Source organism: Sinocyclocheilus anshuiensis, unplaced genomic scaffold, assembly GCF_001515605.1.
Source record: "Sinocyclocheilus anshuiensis isolate Anshui unplaced genomic scaffold, SAMN03320099.WGS_v1.1 scaffold2293, whole genome shotgun sequence".
Classification (NCBI taxonomy): domain Eukaryota; kingdom Metazoa; phylum Chordata; class Actinopteri; order Cypriniformes; family Cyprinidae; genus Sinocyclocheilus; species Sinocyclocheilus anshuiensis.
Window position 1 is genome coordinate 182,999 of NW_015552765.1, and position 15,887 is coordinate 198,885.

Genomic DNA, 15,887 nt, shown 5'->3' on the forward strand with positions numbered 1-15,887 from the left:
GTGATCAGCAGAGTTTACACGTCACGTTTTGGTAACGGTACGGTTCACTTGGAACCTCAACCGAGGTGGTACTAAAAAAAGTACCAGGTACCAGGTACTGTACCCAGTGGAAAACCCCCCAAAAGTGAGCCGTACCGTGCCGTACCATGCAGTGGAAAAGCGCCATTAGAGAGGATCTGTAAAGAGGAGTGGATCAAAATCCCTCCTGAGATGTGTGCAAACCTGATGTCCAACTACAAAAAATGTCTTACCTCTGTGCTTGGGTTTCTGCACCAAGTACTAAGTCATGTTTTGCTTGGGGATCAAATACTTATTTCACTCACTGAAATGCAAATCAATTTCTAACCTTTATATAATGTGTTTCTTCTGGATCTTTTATATAATGTGTTTTTTCTGGATTTTTTGGTTGGTATTCTGTATCTATATGTTAAAATAAACCTACCATGAAATTACAGACCCTTCATTTTTTGTAAGTGGGCAAACTTACAAAATCAGCAGGGGATCAAATAAATATTTTCCCCACTGTAAAACCCATATGCTTGTGTAATCAGTAAGCCCTGATTAGGACCTTTTTTATTTACCCCTGTGGTGTCAGAGTGTGACCAAGAATATTATTTGGGCATTGTTTTGCACTTAGACTCGTTCATCTGGTAACCCACATAAGCGGCGCTAGCGGTGCCAGTGTTGATGTTATGTAAGTGGGACCCTGGCACAGGCAGTCATATGCAGGATAATTGAGCGCTAGTTGTTTTCCCCAGCCAAACAATCATTATGTAATGAGGTTCACCCCACCACAGCCACTCTTTTCAGGCTAAAGGTTCCTGGCCTTCATTGTTAGTGTGTTCAAATGCTAGTTTGCTAAATGCTAACTGTTGAGCTTTGAGTCAAAGTCTAAATATACACTTCTCCTCAAAAAGCGACATGATTTGAGGTATCATTTGTGTTTTTACCACAAACGGTGCTGGACTAATTATCCGTCAAAGTTGAATACAAATCACTAACCCCAAGTGTAAGCGACAATGTGCTTAGCTTAGCCAACACTGCTAATTATGTCTCCTAACTACAGGTCACAGAGCTCCAGAGTCTCTTGCCAGGAGAAACGCAGTAAAGGGGACAATGGAGAGGCACATGGAAAATGGAGTGAGTATGAATTCCCTCAGAGATTTGTTAATCCCCCCTGGTTACTGTTGCTAACTCAGGTTTGAGTTGGAAATTGTCAGTAAACTGTGCACATAAAGTGGCTAGATAGTGTTCTTACATGGACAGGAATGAATTTTGACATTTCAAAGCATTTTTTTTATAATTTAAATAAATTGTTAAATTATGTCTTAACATGATTAAAAACTGGAAATCAGACTTTGGGAATGAGGATTGACAGAATAACTGCATATAAATTACTCAGCACCGTTTATATTATTTTTTATAATTAGAAATATGTATTGTATGTAATTAATGTATGTAATTATGCAGTGGCGGCCCGTGCATTTCACACCTAGGTGTTCAGTGTTGTCCTACCTGAATTAATCCACCTCTTAATACCATCAGTATGACGCCACGGCTAGAAACCATCAATATTATACAGAAATGCAGTATGCAGGGCGTTGTATCACAGACAGGTATGTCATGTAGCGAGAGTGAATGCCATTACTAAAGCAAGAAATCCAATTAACACAATTCAACAAGTCTCCTTTCACTGCAGCCACAGCTACGTCACGTAGATCATCTCTAGCTGAAGCACCAACATAAACCTAATAAAATGACAAAAACATAGTCCACCCTGATGTTCTTACAGACATTTATTAACTCAAATGTATCTATACCTTGCAAATAACATTGGTATAAAACAAATAAGACGAATGCATGTGTTTTAAAGTTGACCTAACAATTTAACATACTCATACAGCTTTTCGTCTTCACGAGTCTCACCGCAAGTCTGCCAGCGCCGCTGTGGGAGGAAAATACTAGTTAACACAGATTTACTGGGAAAGTGAGCAAGTAACATTACAATAATTCATACAAGATGATGAAGAAAAGTGTATACATGTGTTTTATACATGCCAGTTTAACGTACTCTTAGGACTTTCATCTTCACGACGAGTCTCCCCGCCGGTCTGACAGCGATGCTGCGGGAGGAAAAGGCCAGGTAACACAGCTTGACTCGGAAACTGAGCGCTCCTTAGATATTCTTACGGAAACTTAAACGTAGCTTTATATCTTGCAAATAAATAACATCAGAATAAAACGTATAAAACGATTAAAAAGTCGAGAATAAAAGTTAACCTACCATACTCTAGTGGTTTTTCATCTTCGCGATGAGTTTATCACAGAGCCGTTGTCGAGGAGGTGTGGTCATTTAGTACTACTGTAAATATTAGATTTACAGTAGGCTAATATTTTCCCAGAATGCATTGAAAATCTACAATAACAAACTGTACACAGCGTATACAGTAAGAAACCTGAGTATACAGTAGTGAAAACAACAAAAATGAATTACAGTGTGCTGTCTGCTAGCTCTGACTACTAGTACACTCTGATCATCCAATCAAAAGACGTGAAAATGCCAGCGTTACGGTACGCCTGCTTGATGGCCCCGATGTTGCCAACTTGAAATCTAAATGGTTAAAGCAACGGTTTCATTGCCATTTATTTGAAGCTACAGGTGCCCGCACTGTTGATTCTGAAGGCCTCAAGGCATATTTCTTTGACATGATTGGACAAAAGCTCTAATATAAACATACACTACTGGAAGCAGAGCAACCAAGAGAAAAGCTATTGGGAATAATTTAATACACATTCATGGAAAAAATATATTAAAACCAAGTCAGTGATTCTGATAGTGTTTAGGCCAGCAGAGAAGGCCTGGCTGACCCTGACAGCCCACCACTGTAATTAAGTGTATATATAAAACCTCACACAACTTAAAGTAAGATGGACTGGAAATAATTGTGACATTGCAAAGCACTTTTCATCTTATAATAAAAAAAAACTGTTAATTAATGCCTTAACGTGATTTAAAACTGAGGAGACTGGAAAAGAATAAGGGTCAACACATAGTTTGATCCACAGCACTTGAGATTAATTTAAAGATTTCAAAAAGCAAACAGAATAACATGTATAACTGCATATAAGTGAACCAACAACAAAGTTTTACCATATTTTTACTATATTGGAGTCCTTTAAAAATGTTCCCCGTAGCCATTCATTATAATTTTTTATTTTTTTTAGATGGCAGCTCCTCATATGGACATCACCCTCAGCGAGTTGCAAGAGATGGCGTCACGGCAACAACAACAGATCAATGCACAACAACAACTCTTGGCAACAAAGGTAGCTGCGCCAATGACAAAAAGGACCATTTCATGTTTATTTACAACTTAAAGGGACATTTTACACAAAAATTGAAGTAATTTACTCATTTGAAACTTGTATGACTTTCTATCTTCTGTTAAACACAAAAGGAGATATTCAGCAGATTGTCCAAGCTGCTTTTTTTCCATACAATGGAAATGAATGGTGACCAAGGCTGTCCTTGGTCCCCATCCACTTTCATTGGAGAGCAGCATTTCCTGTTTGTTAGTTGAAAAAAACGTTTCCTTTAAATATGAGGTTTGAAGTCATCCATGAAATGGGGTTATTGCTTTCACACTAGGTTTTGCGTTAAGGTCATTTGAATTGAATAAAACAACTGCATGGTCTCCATATCAAAACCATTACCGTTTTGTCCATTATCAGTGGGAATGAAAACCGTAGATACATAGTTCTGAAACTCAATGATGTCTGAAAATGAGTTTTGGTGAGATTGTGACCTGACGCCTCCACACAGGAACAGCGACTGCGATTCCTGAAGCTGCAGGACCAGCGACAGCAGCAGCAGCAGGTGTCTGAGCAGGAGAAACTGCGACTGCTGCGGGAGAACGCAGAGAACCAGGAGGCCAAACTGCGCAGGGTTCGAGCTCTCGAAGGACAAGTGGAACAGAAACGCATCAGTAATAGTAAACTAGGTCAGGACCTGTGAATTCATGAGAGGAAGTAGGTTAGAAACACTGAAAATGCTGTAATGTTGACCTTCTTTGAAGGATACTGGTTCAAGGTGAATTTTGTCATTTTTGCTCTACTAGTGGCACCAAATGGTGTTGTGACTCGTTTGTTTGGTAGATGAGGGGGAAGTGTTTTGAATAACTTTTTTTTTTATATATGTATATAAACTTTTTTTAGAAACACTATTTTGCTATTTTGTTTAATGCAGTGGTGTAAAACAATTAAAGTAAACTTTTCATTAAAAACAATTAAATTGACTGAAAAGATGTTTATTACAGTTGATCATTATTTTATATCATTAATATATTGTTATTATTGTATTAGACTAGTTATATTTTTTATTATTATAAATTAGTCTTGTTAGACTATTTAAATAATAACTTAAAGATAAAAAGTTACTTAATTTGTAAAAATGTAGGTTTTCTACTGAATAATTCAGATTTACTTTAATTATGATGTATATTGAGGTGTATAATTTGAAAGTTAGACATTTATCCATATTTTATTATAAAAAATGTTTTAGAACTTTCTCCAGATGCATTTACGAAGATGTAAGTTGTTGTGGATCATTTGCCCACTAATGGAAAAATTAATTCTACGGTTTCTGTTATATAAAAATGCCTTTAGCGACTAAATTAATCAACAGAGACAACAACAAATGATCTTGCTTATGGGAATGAGAAGTTAATTAACAAGTGAATGATATGCCTCATTTTTCTCTCTCTGTAGTGGAGGAGATCGAGCAGATGAATGGTCTGTTTCAGCAGAAGCAGCGGGAGCTGGTGGTAGCCGTCAGCAGGGTGGAGGAGTTGAGTCGACAACTGGATATGTTACGTGGCGGCAAAATGGACGTCCCACATGAAGCTGGACCGAGCTCAAGCGGAGAACTAGAGCGACTGTTTTTTTCCATACAATGGAAATGAATGGTGACCAAGGCTGTCCTTGGTCCCCATCCACTTTCATTGGAGAGCAGCATTTCCTGTTTGTTAGTTGAAAAAAACGTTTCCTTTAAATATGAGGTTTGAAGTCATCCATGAAATGGGGTTATTGCTTTCACACTAGGTTTTGCGTTAAGGTCATTTGAATTGAATAAAACAACTGCATGGTCTCCATATCAAAACCATTACCGTTTTGTCCATTATCAGTGGGAATGAAAACCGTAGATACATAGTTCTGAAACTCAATGATGTCTGAAAATGAGTTTTGGTGAGATTGTGACCTGACGCCTCCACACAGGAACAGCGACTGCGATTCCTGAAGCTGCAGGACCAGCGACAGCAGCAGCAGCAGGTGTCTGAGCAGGAGAAACTGCGACTGCTGCGGGAGAACGCAGAGAACCAGGAGGCCAAACTGCGCAGGGTTCGAGCTCTCGAAGGACAAGTGGAACAGAAACGCATCAGTAATAGTAAACTAGGTCAGGACCTGTGAATTCATGAGAGGAAGTAGGTTAGAAACACTGAAAATGCTGTAATGTTGACCTTCTTTGAAGGATACTGGTTCAAGGTGAATTTTGTCATTTTTGCTCTACTAGTGGCACCAAATGGTGTTGTGACTCGTTTGTTTGGTAGATGAGGGGGAAGTGTTTTGAATAACTTTTTTTTTTATATATGTATATAAACTTTTTTTAGAAACACTATTTTGCTATTTTGTTTAATGCAGTGGTGTAAAACAATTAAAGTAAACTTTTCATTAAAAACAATTAAATTGACTGAAAAGATGTTTATTACAGTTGATCATTATTTTATATCATTAATATATTGTTATTATTGTATTAGACTAGTTATATTTTTTATTATTATAAATTAGTCTTGTTAGACTATTTAAATAATAACTTAAAGATAAAAAGTTACTTAATTTGTAAAAATGTAGGTTTTCTACTGAATAATTCAGATTTACTTTAATTATGATGTATATTGAGGTGTATAATTTGAAAGTTAGACATTTATCCATATTTTATTATAAAAAATGTTTTAGAACTTTCTCCAGATGCATTTACGAAGATGTAAGTTGTTGTGGATCATTTGCCCACTAATGGAAAAATTAATTCTACGGTTTCTGTTATATAAAAATGCCTTTAGCGACTAAATTAATCAACAGAGACAACAACAAATGATCTTGCTTATGGGAATGAGAAGTTAATTAACAAGTGAATGATATGCCTCATTTTTCTCTCTCTGTAGTGGAGGAGATCGAGCAGATGAATGGTCTGTTTCAGCAGAAGCAGCGGGAGCTGGTGGTAGCCGTCAGCAGGGTGGAGGAGTTGAGTCGACAACTGGATATGTTACGTGGCGGCAAAATGGACGTCCCACATGAAGCTGGACCGAGCTCAAGCGGAGAACTAGAGCGACTGTACAAAGAGCTTCAGGTAGCTTTTTTCCTGTTGGTCTACAGCTTTCTGTAAAACAATCCTGTCATTCACACATACAGTGATATTTCGACACACAAAAATATATGAATGTCTTGCATTTATACAAGAAACATGTAAACCAAGTGGCTTTTATTTGAGAAAAAATATAGCAGGAATACACTCTATTTTTTAAACTCAGAAAAAAAAAAATAGTAAAGAATTGAAAAGCAGTCCCGCTCAAAAAAATTCAACAGTCCCTCTTTTGTTCTGACATTTTCTCTTTTCTGCAGCTAAGGAATAAATTGAACCAGGAGCAAAGTGCCAAACTCCAGCAGCAGAGAGAGAATCTAAACAAGAGGAACTTAGAAATGTCCACCATGGACAAAAGAGTGGCTGAACTGAGAGAGAGGCTCTGGAAGAAAAAAGCTGCTCTCCAACAGAAAGAGAACTTGCCTGTGAGCAACTTTATAACGTTCATATTTCTTGTTCTCTTTGGACAAAAATATAGTTTGTGATGCACAGAAATGATTTCTCTTATTCTTTGTCTCTTCCACTTCCAGCAGCCATCTGAAGGGCAGAGCTCTCAGCCCACCGGCCCTTCTAGGGTTGCCGCTGTTGGGCCATACATCCAGACCACCCCGGCTCCTCCAGTTCCTCCCAGACAGGAGATTCTGGTGAAACCTGCTTATCCCGACGGTACAGCCACCCTTCCCAAACCTCTCCCTAAACCGACCACAGGTATGTGTATATATCTACAATATTTACCACCAATTGCACCAATAACCCCTGATTCATCTTTTCCTAATTCTATTTCCATGTGCCAGGTATTGGATTCTTGACAAGTAAGATCTCCAAGGTGTCAAATTTGTTTTCCAACACAGAAACTAACAGCAACACCCATGGCCACTCCTCCACCCTTCCCCGCATGACCAGCCATGGATCCCAAGAGAAAGGTATGGTACACCTCTCTCCAACCTTTAAAGAACCACATTCAGACTCATGCAATTAGTTGAGCCAAAAGTTGACATGTCAGACCGTTTAAACAAACAAAGCAATGTTTTGATAGAGCCACAGTGTTTACACTCTTCTGGAAAGTCAGCCACAGATGGCTTACTTGAAGTTGTGTCTCCATTAAACTGGGATAAGCAAAAGTATTGTAACATCCACTACCCACATCGCCTTTTAGACAAAATACAAATCCTTATACTTGGGTGCCAAGTCCTGTTTCCTGAGATCTACCTGTCTGCAGAGTTCAGTTCCAACACACCTGTCTGCAATTATCAAGTGTTCCTGAGGATCTTAATTAGCTGGTTCAGGTGTGAACCAGGCATGAGACACTTTGCAGGAAGGTAGATCTCCAAGAACAGGATTGGGCACCTCTGCCATGTCTTAATCCAGTCAGAAGACGCTTTCACTAAGACATTGTAGTGTTTAAACTTCAAGAGTGATGATTAATCTATGATATGCTGATTTTTTAAAATATCTGTTTCAGATTCTGAGGCAGATTTTAAACCTCCACCATTGCCCTTCCGCAAGAACCAGAGTAGTGAGGACCTCTTGAGGGACACCCAGGTACAGCACTGAGTGCCTGACGTTAACAATTTTGAGGAATTGGCGATAAATCAATGCTAATGTATAGATATTATGTAGTAAATAAACACTAATGACTCTTTAATCATAGTCTGCAGGTAGAACCTTCGGGAAGGTTCCACCTCCTGTTCCCAGCAAGCCCAAACCTGCTCTACCAGGCCAGTCCACCTTCAGTAAACCTCCTTACAGCACTGGCACCTTCCCTGGCAAAGCTAAACCAGCCAATCAGAAACCCCCAATGCCCCTTCCATCCCACAACAATACCTTACCCCAACCTCTGCCCCCTATGCCAGACACCTTACCTGCCGCGACAGTACGTCCTTTCACGTCAGATACTTCGGCAGGGAAAGAGACCTCCACCCCCACTACCCTTCACAAACCCCAGACGGTGGCAGCGAGCTCCATCTACTCAATGTACACCCAACACAGCACTCTTGGGAAGGGTTATCAAGGGCAAAGTACACTGACCCGTTCACAGCCTCGATGTGAGTACCGCTACATCAATAGACACCCAAACAAATTTAGAGGTATCTTTTGATGGAATTTGATAAGTATCTATTTCAATAAGATGCAATCTTACACTGGACATGCTGCCAAATCAACAAAGAGCATACAGAACCAACTTTAAAGAAGACATTGACTAATTTTATCTAGTATTAAAGGAATTGTTCACCCAAAAACAACTTCTCCTTCTCCAATTCCCCTCATTTTGTTGTCAAAGTGTTGTCTGTTGCAGCACAGGAGTGGAAAACATTTGCACCATTTTTTTGTAAATACTTAGGGTGTTCCATATAGTTGTGTAAATGACTGAAAGTCTAATAACAGGATTTTTGAGCTTAAAATAAGCATGTTTATTTCTTAATTTTAATCTGAATTTTGCGTCTGAACAATTTGAAGTTCAAAAGCTTGCTTTAGTTCATTTGAAAGTTCTTCAGGGCAGAAACAAATTAAGAGCAAAGGATTTATTACAGCCTTTGGATTGGTTGCAGTATTTAAATCAAGCTGCTTAATTATTACAACAGAAACTAGATTTCACCTAGATATTGGGAAAATTCCAAATAGCTTTTTTGTGCCCTTAAACGATGCTGTAGCAAGTCAACACTACATTGCTTTGCTAATGTTGATGTTTATTCACCTCTTTTTTAACAAACACCAGATGGAGAGAGAGTACAAGTTGGAATCAGTTTAAATTAAAGACATAAAGGAAACCATATTTGGCATGAAAGTTTTATTTGCCATAATATTAACAGCTATACACATTTATTTTCAAAGTAATATTTCAAGATAAAATGTCTGTGCCATATGTGAGTTCATAGTGTTTACCAAAATTGTACATATGGCAATATAAGTAGTGCTCTACCCTCCAGAGTGAGTAGGGCTCATAGTGATGCTCACTTATCACAAAGACATAAGGAAAGGCTCATTCCTTTGTTACATAACTTTGAAGTCATTTGGTCCCAGCTTTGGTTTGCATATCTTTAAAACTCAGAGCACATAGGCAAATTGCTCTTTCTGCAAAAGTACACTTTGTGGCTCAGACACACAAAAAAAAAGTCAAATGAAGATGTAATGTACCTTATGTTCTTATTTTAGTGGTTGCATAATATAAATGGCAATTGACACCCAACTTATTTTATAGATTTTATGGATGTTTTATCCTCACTCCTTCCCTCTCACAGTATATGGCAAACCTGTCATCCCATCCAATGGAGGCCTGCAGTTTCTTATGCAGGACAGCAGTTATCTTGAGAAAACTGGAGTTCTAGATGGTGACCAGGTGGACCAGGGCAACAATATGGCCCCTGCATCCTCCTCTGTTGATGGCCAGGAGGTAGAACGTGTTCCACGTCCCCTCAGCCCAACCAAACTTCTCCCATTCCTCTCCAATTCCCATCGGCTCCAGAGCGATGCTGATTTGGAGGCCCTGAGGAAGAGACTGCACCATGCGCCCAGGCCTCTTAAAAAGCGTGGCTCTATAACAGAATCTGAAGGGCCTGGTGGACCCAACATCCAGAAGCTCCTCTACCAAAAGACCACGTTGGCAGCCATGGAGACCACTATAACCCCAGCTACCTTCTTTCAGACAGAAGACGAGGATGGATGCAGGCCGGTAGCTGATGAGAGCACTAGACCCCCAGAGGGGCACTGTGATACTACAATACCTGAGTGTGAGAAAGAGGAGGAGGAGCTGACGCCTCCACCTCTTCCACCTCGATCGCCTATCCTTGATGACAGCACCATTTCTAGCACTGTACCGAAGTATTCACCACTGAAGGAAGAACAGGAAGTCTATGGCCCAGCAGCTCCAGAGCCTTATGTTGAGGAGTACCCACCTTACCCTCCACCTCCATATCCTAGCATGACAGAGCAGGAGGGACCAGGGGAAGACAGCGTCAATATGAAGGCTCCAGAGGTCACAGGACAGGTCATGCTACCACCGGTAGGTACTACTACATTCCCAAAAGGAAAAACCATATCTATAGAGGGACCGAAGGGACATTCACACTGACAGTAAATCGTAGCGACCCAAAGTCATTCACTTTCAGAACAAGTTGCCGGAAACGGGATTCAAGTTGTTGAAGTTGACCTTCTAGTAATCAGCCTTAGGGTGTATTCACACCAGAAAAGTTCGCTAGTTCACTTGATTTGGTCCGGACCAAATACAATGTTGATTTTTTTTTTGTTTGGTGCGGTTCACTTTCACACTGCCCTTTTTGCAAGTGAACCAGAAACTGTAAACAAAACCACACGTGTGCTTAAGGTCATCCATTCATTGGTTTATCCATTCAACCGTACCAGAGTTCGTTTGGAAGCGGACCGAGACCACCTCTTCAGCTGGGTCTCGGTACGGTTGTTTGGTCCACACCCGAGTGCAATTGCTGTATTCACACCTGCCCAAAAGATCCGCACCAAAGGGGGAAACGAACTTGAGTTCGATTCAATCGAACCAAACAAGACAGGTGTGAATACACCCTTAAAGTACCTTTGCGATCTTTAGCTTTCTTTCTAATCAAACACACTTGATTCAACTCTTCTATTCGATCGTAGAGACTCCAAGACACCTGAAATGGGTCATATAAGGTAGACATTCAAAATGTGTACTGATGGGAGTACACCAGCAGCAGGGTTCTTGATGGATGGGTTGAAACTGAAAGTCTTTTTTGCTGTGCTAAGGTGTGCAAACATTTAAGCATAGTCAGGTACTGACTCATCACTGAGCAGTCCATTACAGTCAAACTCCCTACACAAAAGAACCTGACAATATTATGTAGGTTGTCATGGATGGCATTCGAAATGGTGTACCTAATGTGGACAACAGGGTGCATAGAGGGTGTATCATGGCCACAAAAGAGGATGCCTGTTGAGTCATAAATTGACAATTAGGACACCCTACGGTCTTTTGGCCTTAAAGTCCATGAGACCACAAGGTGTCCCATTTGTCATTTTATGAATCAGCAAGCTATGCAGCATTACGTATCCAAAGTTTAGACTTAGAAGAAGACTCCAAGGGATGAGGGCAACATTTGGGACAGGTTCCTTGTCTTTATAGAAAACTAAAGCACTCTAGCCATTTAGCCTACGTAAGTATGGCCACAGACAAGATAAGAGGGAGAGACAGAGAAAGAGAGTGAAGACAAGTCAGGTCAGTAGGGATTCCGATCAAACCATTCATTCTGGGCTGTTGCTTAGCAACTAGCCACACTAAGATTCTGAGCACTCCACGCAGATCTCATTAAACATTTAAATGGAGCAGAAGTGGCATCCAGTGACCCTCAATTGGCTTTTAATATGCAGGATGAACGAGTGATTCATGTCAGCCTAACACCTAGTATTATTACTTCATATCCAAGAACTTTACCAAAATATACGCATAAATTATGTACAGCATTCCCTTTTAGTATTTAACTAAACATCTATTCATCCATCCTCTCAGGGCAAAAGAACAAACCTGCGTAAGATGGGATCGGATCGCATCAACCACGGAATGTGTGTGCACTTTAACCCTCTGGCTCTTCTGTTGGACTCCTCTTTAGAGGGCGAGTATGACCTCGTCCAGAGGATCATATATGAGGTAAGGAACAGGCCAAGATCAGTTACATACTTGGTCCACTAGTGAGTAATATAACAAGTAGACATATAGGTATAGCTAGTTAGCATTTCAAGTATATGTCTCAATGTCATATCCAGGTAGAAGACCCCAGTTTACCCAATGATGAGGGCATCACTGCTTTGCACAATGCTGTGTGCGCTGGACACACGGAAATCGTAAAGTTCCTGGTGCAGTTTGGAGTGAATGCGAATGCCGCAGACAGCGATGGATGGTGAGCGAAAAACATTTATGTAAACCCAGTTAAATTCTGTCCATAATTTGAAAACAACAAAATTAAACGTCTCTTTCTCTCTGTTAGGACTCCCCTGCACTGCGCTGCTTCTTGTAATAACGTACAAGTATGTAAGTTCCTGGTGGAATCGGGAGCTGCCGTATACGCCACTACCTACAGTGATATGCAGACAGCGGCAGACAAGTGCGAGGAGATGGAAGAAGGTTACGCCCAATGCTCACAGTTTCTCTATGGTGAGAAACCTGTTCTCATTATGAAACTTTACGAAAGAGGACTTCTTGTAGCTCAACTGGTAATTTCGCAATAAATCTGTAGCGTTGAGGTGTTTTTTTCACAGGTGTGCAGGAGAAGATGGGCATCATGAACAGGGGCGTTGTTTATGCCCTGTGGGACTATGATGCTGAGAGTTCGGACGAGTTGTCCTTTAAGGAAGGAGACTGCCTGACCGTCCTACGAAGAGAGGACCGTGAAGAAACAGAGTGGTGGTGGGCGAGATGTGCCGACAATGAGGGCTATATACCTCGCAACCTCCTCGGGGTGAGGAAATAAATTTTTTTAAGCTTTCTTCTTGTCATTTAATCTTGGACATCCTTTTTTTTTACTACAGATTGCTCATATTTGTTTTTCTTCTGTAGTTATACCCCAGAATCAAGCCCAGACAGAGGAGCCTTGCATAAACTCTCCAAATCAGCGCTTATGTGCCTGGAGTTTTGTCTATCATTTCAACAGTCACTTAGTTCTGCAGAGCAAAAGGACATTTTGAAGATGAACGCATCACATTTACATGGTGAAGAAAATAAGAATAGTTTCATGTTGGTATGTTATACATGTTTTTAAGGTTAAAAGCTTTGGTAGAAAAGGTAGACTTAGATGCATATTTCAGAAGCAGTTTCAAGCATGTATAGTAAAGTGAAAGAGGAATGAAGAATTTATGAATGGTACAGATGCATTAATAGTCATCTGAGTATTATATCTCATATGAAGGATGTCAGATTTAGTAGTGTAATTTTTCATCTTTTTGAACAAAGTTTCTGTATTCACAAATGCTGATTTGTTTCACAAAGTGCAAAACAAAAAGCATTCATCTTTTGAAGGAAAATAAAGAGTTTTATATAATTTTTTTCCCTTTTTATTTTATTCATAATGCCATGTTATGTAAACCTATTCTTATGGTGCTTGCTGCTATGCTACAACAGTGTGTTCTGTGAACAATTAACAATTTATTGCGCAAAGACAGCTTTCATTTATCATAATAAAACTTGTCAAAACTCTTGACTCACTGTTTTTGTCTTTTTCCCATTTGGTTTCTATGAGACTGTTTCTGGTTCAAAAAACATTTATGGTAATACATTTACAATGGAAGTCTATGCAGTAAGGCATTGCACTGGAATAAGCTTTAACATTGAAATATACCGTTTCAAAGTATAAAACCAAGACCAAACCAGGTAACCTACAGGCAAAATACATAATCACTGTATACCATAAAAATACAAGCTTCACATTTCTGCAGATACTTGCCCTATAGACTTCCATCACAAGTGCACTGTAAACCCATTTTGTGTCCCAAATATGGGACCATTCAAAATAATCTACAGGTGCATCTCAATAAATTAGAATGTCGTGGAAAAGTTCATTTATTTCAGTAATTCAACTCAAATTGGAAACTCGTGTATTAAATAAATTCAATGCACACAGACTGAAGTAGTTTAAGTCTTTGGTTCTTTTAATTGTGATGATTTTGGCTCACATTTAACAAAAACCCACCAATTCACTATCTCAACAAATTAGAATATGGTGACATGCCAATCAGCTAATCAACTCAATCATCACAATTAAAAGAACCAAAGACTTAAACTACTTCAGTCTGTGTGCATTGAATTTATTTAATACACGAGTTTCACAATTTGAGTTGAATTACTGAAATAAATGAACTTTTCCACAACATTCCAATTTATTGAGATGCACCTGTATATATAGTGTGCCTATAAGAGCCTTACTTATTTCAACCTGTAATTTCCATGACAAAGTATTGAATTTCTTGTCTTTAATTAATTACAAACAAAGGGTTTCCACAATAAAACGTTAATTTTTTATTACATAGGAACTAATAGCAAAGCAATAGATATGTAGTCTGGTTTCTAGGCTTTTGAGGACTTTTTTCATTAGTACATGACATGAAGATAGATCTCAAATGTAATAAAGCCAACCAGATGCACTTCAGACAATATTAATTATTATTTGTGTAAGCACAACATGCACTGTTGACCAACAGCTGAAGTTATGAAAGCGATTGGGCCTCATTTATAAAACAAAAGCAGAACGAATTTCTTCCTAAAAATGTCTGTAAAAACAAGGTTTTACAAGTTATTTACACTTGTAAATGCGTTCTGCTCATGTTTCAAGACTAACGCCCAATGTTCAATACTGTTAAATTAAATGAGCTTTTATGCATTAGTGATCACATTATTAGTTTAGTAACTTCAAATGATACAGTTATATCTATGATTAGTACATTCAATGTTTATATAATTGCACAATATTTCGAATAGGAGTGCACGGGTGAATGGGGCGCACAACACAATGGTTAGCTGGGTTCCTGTGCATGCTCAAGACGAATGCCCATCACACAAAGCTGCCGTAAGTTTAATCCAGTCGACCTTGTAAGCCATTGGAAATGACCTACACTTTGCTTATATTTGCTTACAATCGTGCAATATGCACAAAATGTTTTGGAGTCATCGGTGAATGCATTTATAATTAGGCACAATGTAATCAAGCTAGTGAAAAACCAATCATGCCTGACTGTTCCTACAACCCTAGAGCTCCAAAAATTCCATTTCTGTTCCCTTCCTGTCCTGAAGAAAGGGGGGGGGACGATATTCCAACACGCCACCTAGCGCATCAAAACGATACCACATTACGTGAACAAAAACAAGGCTGTGGTTGTTTATTCATGAAATTTGAACAAAATAAAAGTGTAAAGTGTTTGTGAAATGATTTGAGAATTGTCCGATTCATTAAAATCGGTGTGTTTTATGTTTCATTAAAAGGGTCATCAGATGCCCATTTTCCACAAGTTTATATGATTCTTTAGGGTCTTAATGAAAAGTCTATAACATACTTTGGTTAAAATTTCTCAATGGTAGTGTAAAAAACACCCTTTTTACCCTGTCAAAATCAGCTGTTTTCAGCATGCCTTTCTAGTCCGTGTTGCTTTAAATGCTAATGAGCTCTGCTGACCCCGCCCCTCTCTTCTGTGGGGTGACGAGCAGACTGTAAACTTCAGCCGCGAAACTTGCTAACTAGCACATATTAGGAAAGGCAATTTGCAAAGATTCATAAAAAACCCGTATACTCACTTCTTCTGTAGATGAAGCTGGATCACGAATGATTCGCGCAAACTTAAAAGCATTTAGGCAGATCGGGGATCTGCGCATTCCTTTCAAAAATGAAAGTAACGTTAATCCTCTGCGTCTTCAGCGGCTCAGATGTCAGAAGTAAATGATGACTGCTATGTTCATTATTACATCCAACAACAGAACACCTCAATCGCTTAGGAGTCATTCTTG

The 15,887-nt window shown here is 39.2% G+C and overlaps 1 protein-coding gene across 1 annotated transcript in view; it reads left to right on the forward strand.

The window, feature by feature from the left end:
- Positions 1-13,599, forward strand: part of LOC107667887 (apoptosis-stimulating of p53 protein 2-like) — a 32,494-nt gene extending 18,895 nt beyond the window's left edge. Inside the window, exons 4-18 of the mRNA XM_016459625.1 lie at positions 1,067-1,140; positions 3,226-3,327; positions 3,824-4,001; positions 6,219-6,403; positions 6,676-6,840; positions 6,946-7,123; positions 7,210-7,338; positions 7,878-7,957; positions 8,067-8,460; positions 9,655-10,415; positions 11,910-12,047; positions 12,164-12,297; positions 12,385-12,551; positions 12,656-12,855; positions 12,954-13,599. Coding sequence (XP_016315111.1) covers positions 1,067-1,140; positions 3,226-3,327; positions 3,824-4,001; positions 6,219-6,403; positions 6,676-6,840; positions 6,946-7,123; positions 7,210-7,338; positions 7,878-7,957; positions 8,067-8,460; positions 9,655-10,415; positions 11,910-12,047; positions 12,164-12,297; positions 12,385-12,551; positions 12,656-12,855; positions 12,954-12,995 — 2,927 coding nt within the window. The 3' untranslated portion in view covers positions 12,996-13,599. The remainder of the gene's footprint in view (positions 1-1,066; positions 1,141-3,225; positions 3,328-3,823; positions 4,002-6,218; positions 6,404-6,675; positions 6,841-6,945; positions 7,124-7,209; positions 7,339-7,877; positions 7,958-8,066; positions 8,461-9,654; positions 10,416-11,909; positions 12,048-12,163; positions 12,298-12,384; positions 12,552-12,655; positions 12,856-12,953) is intronic.
- Positions 13,600-15,887: the final 2,288 nt, after the last annotated feature.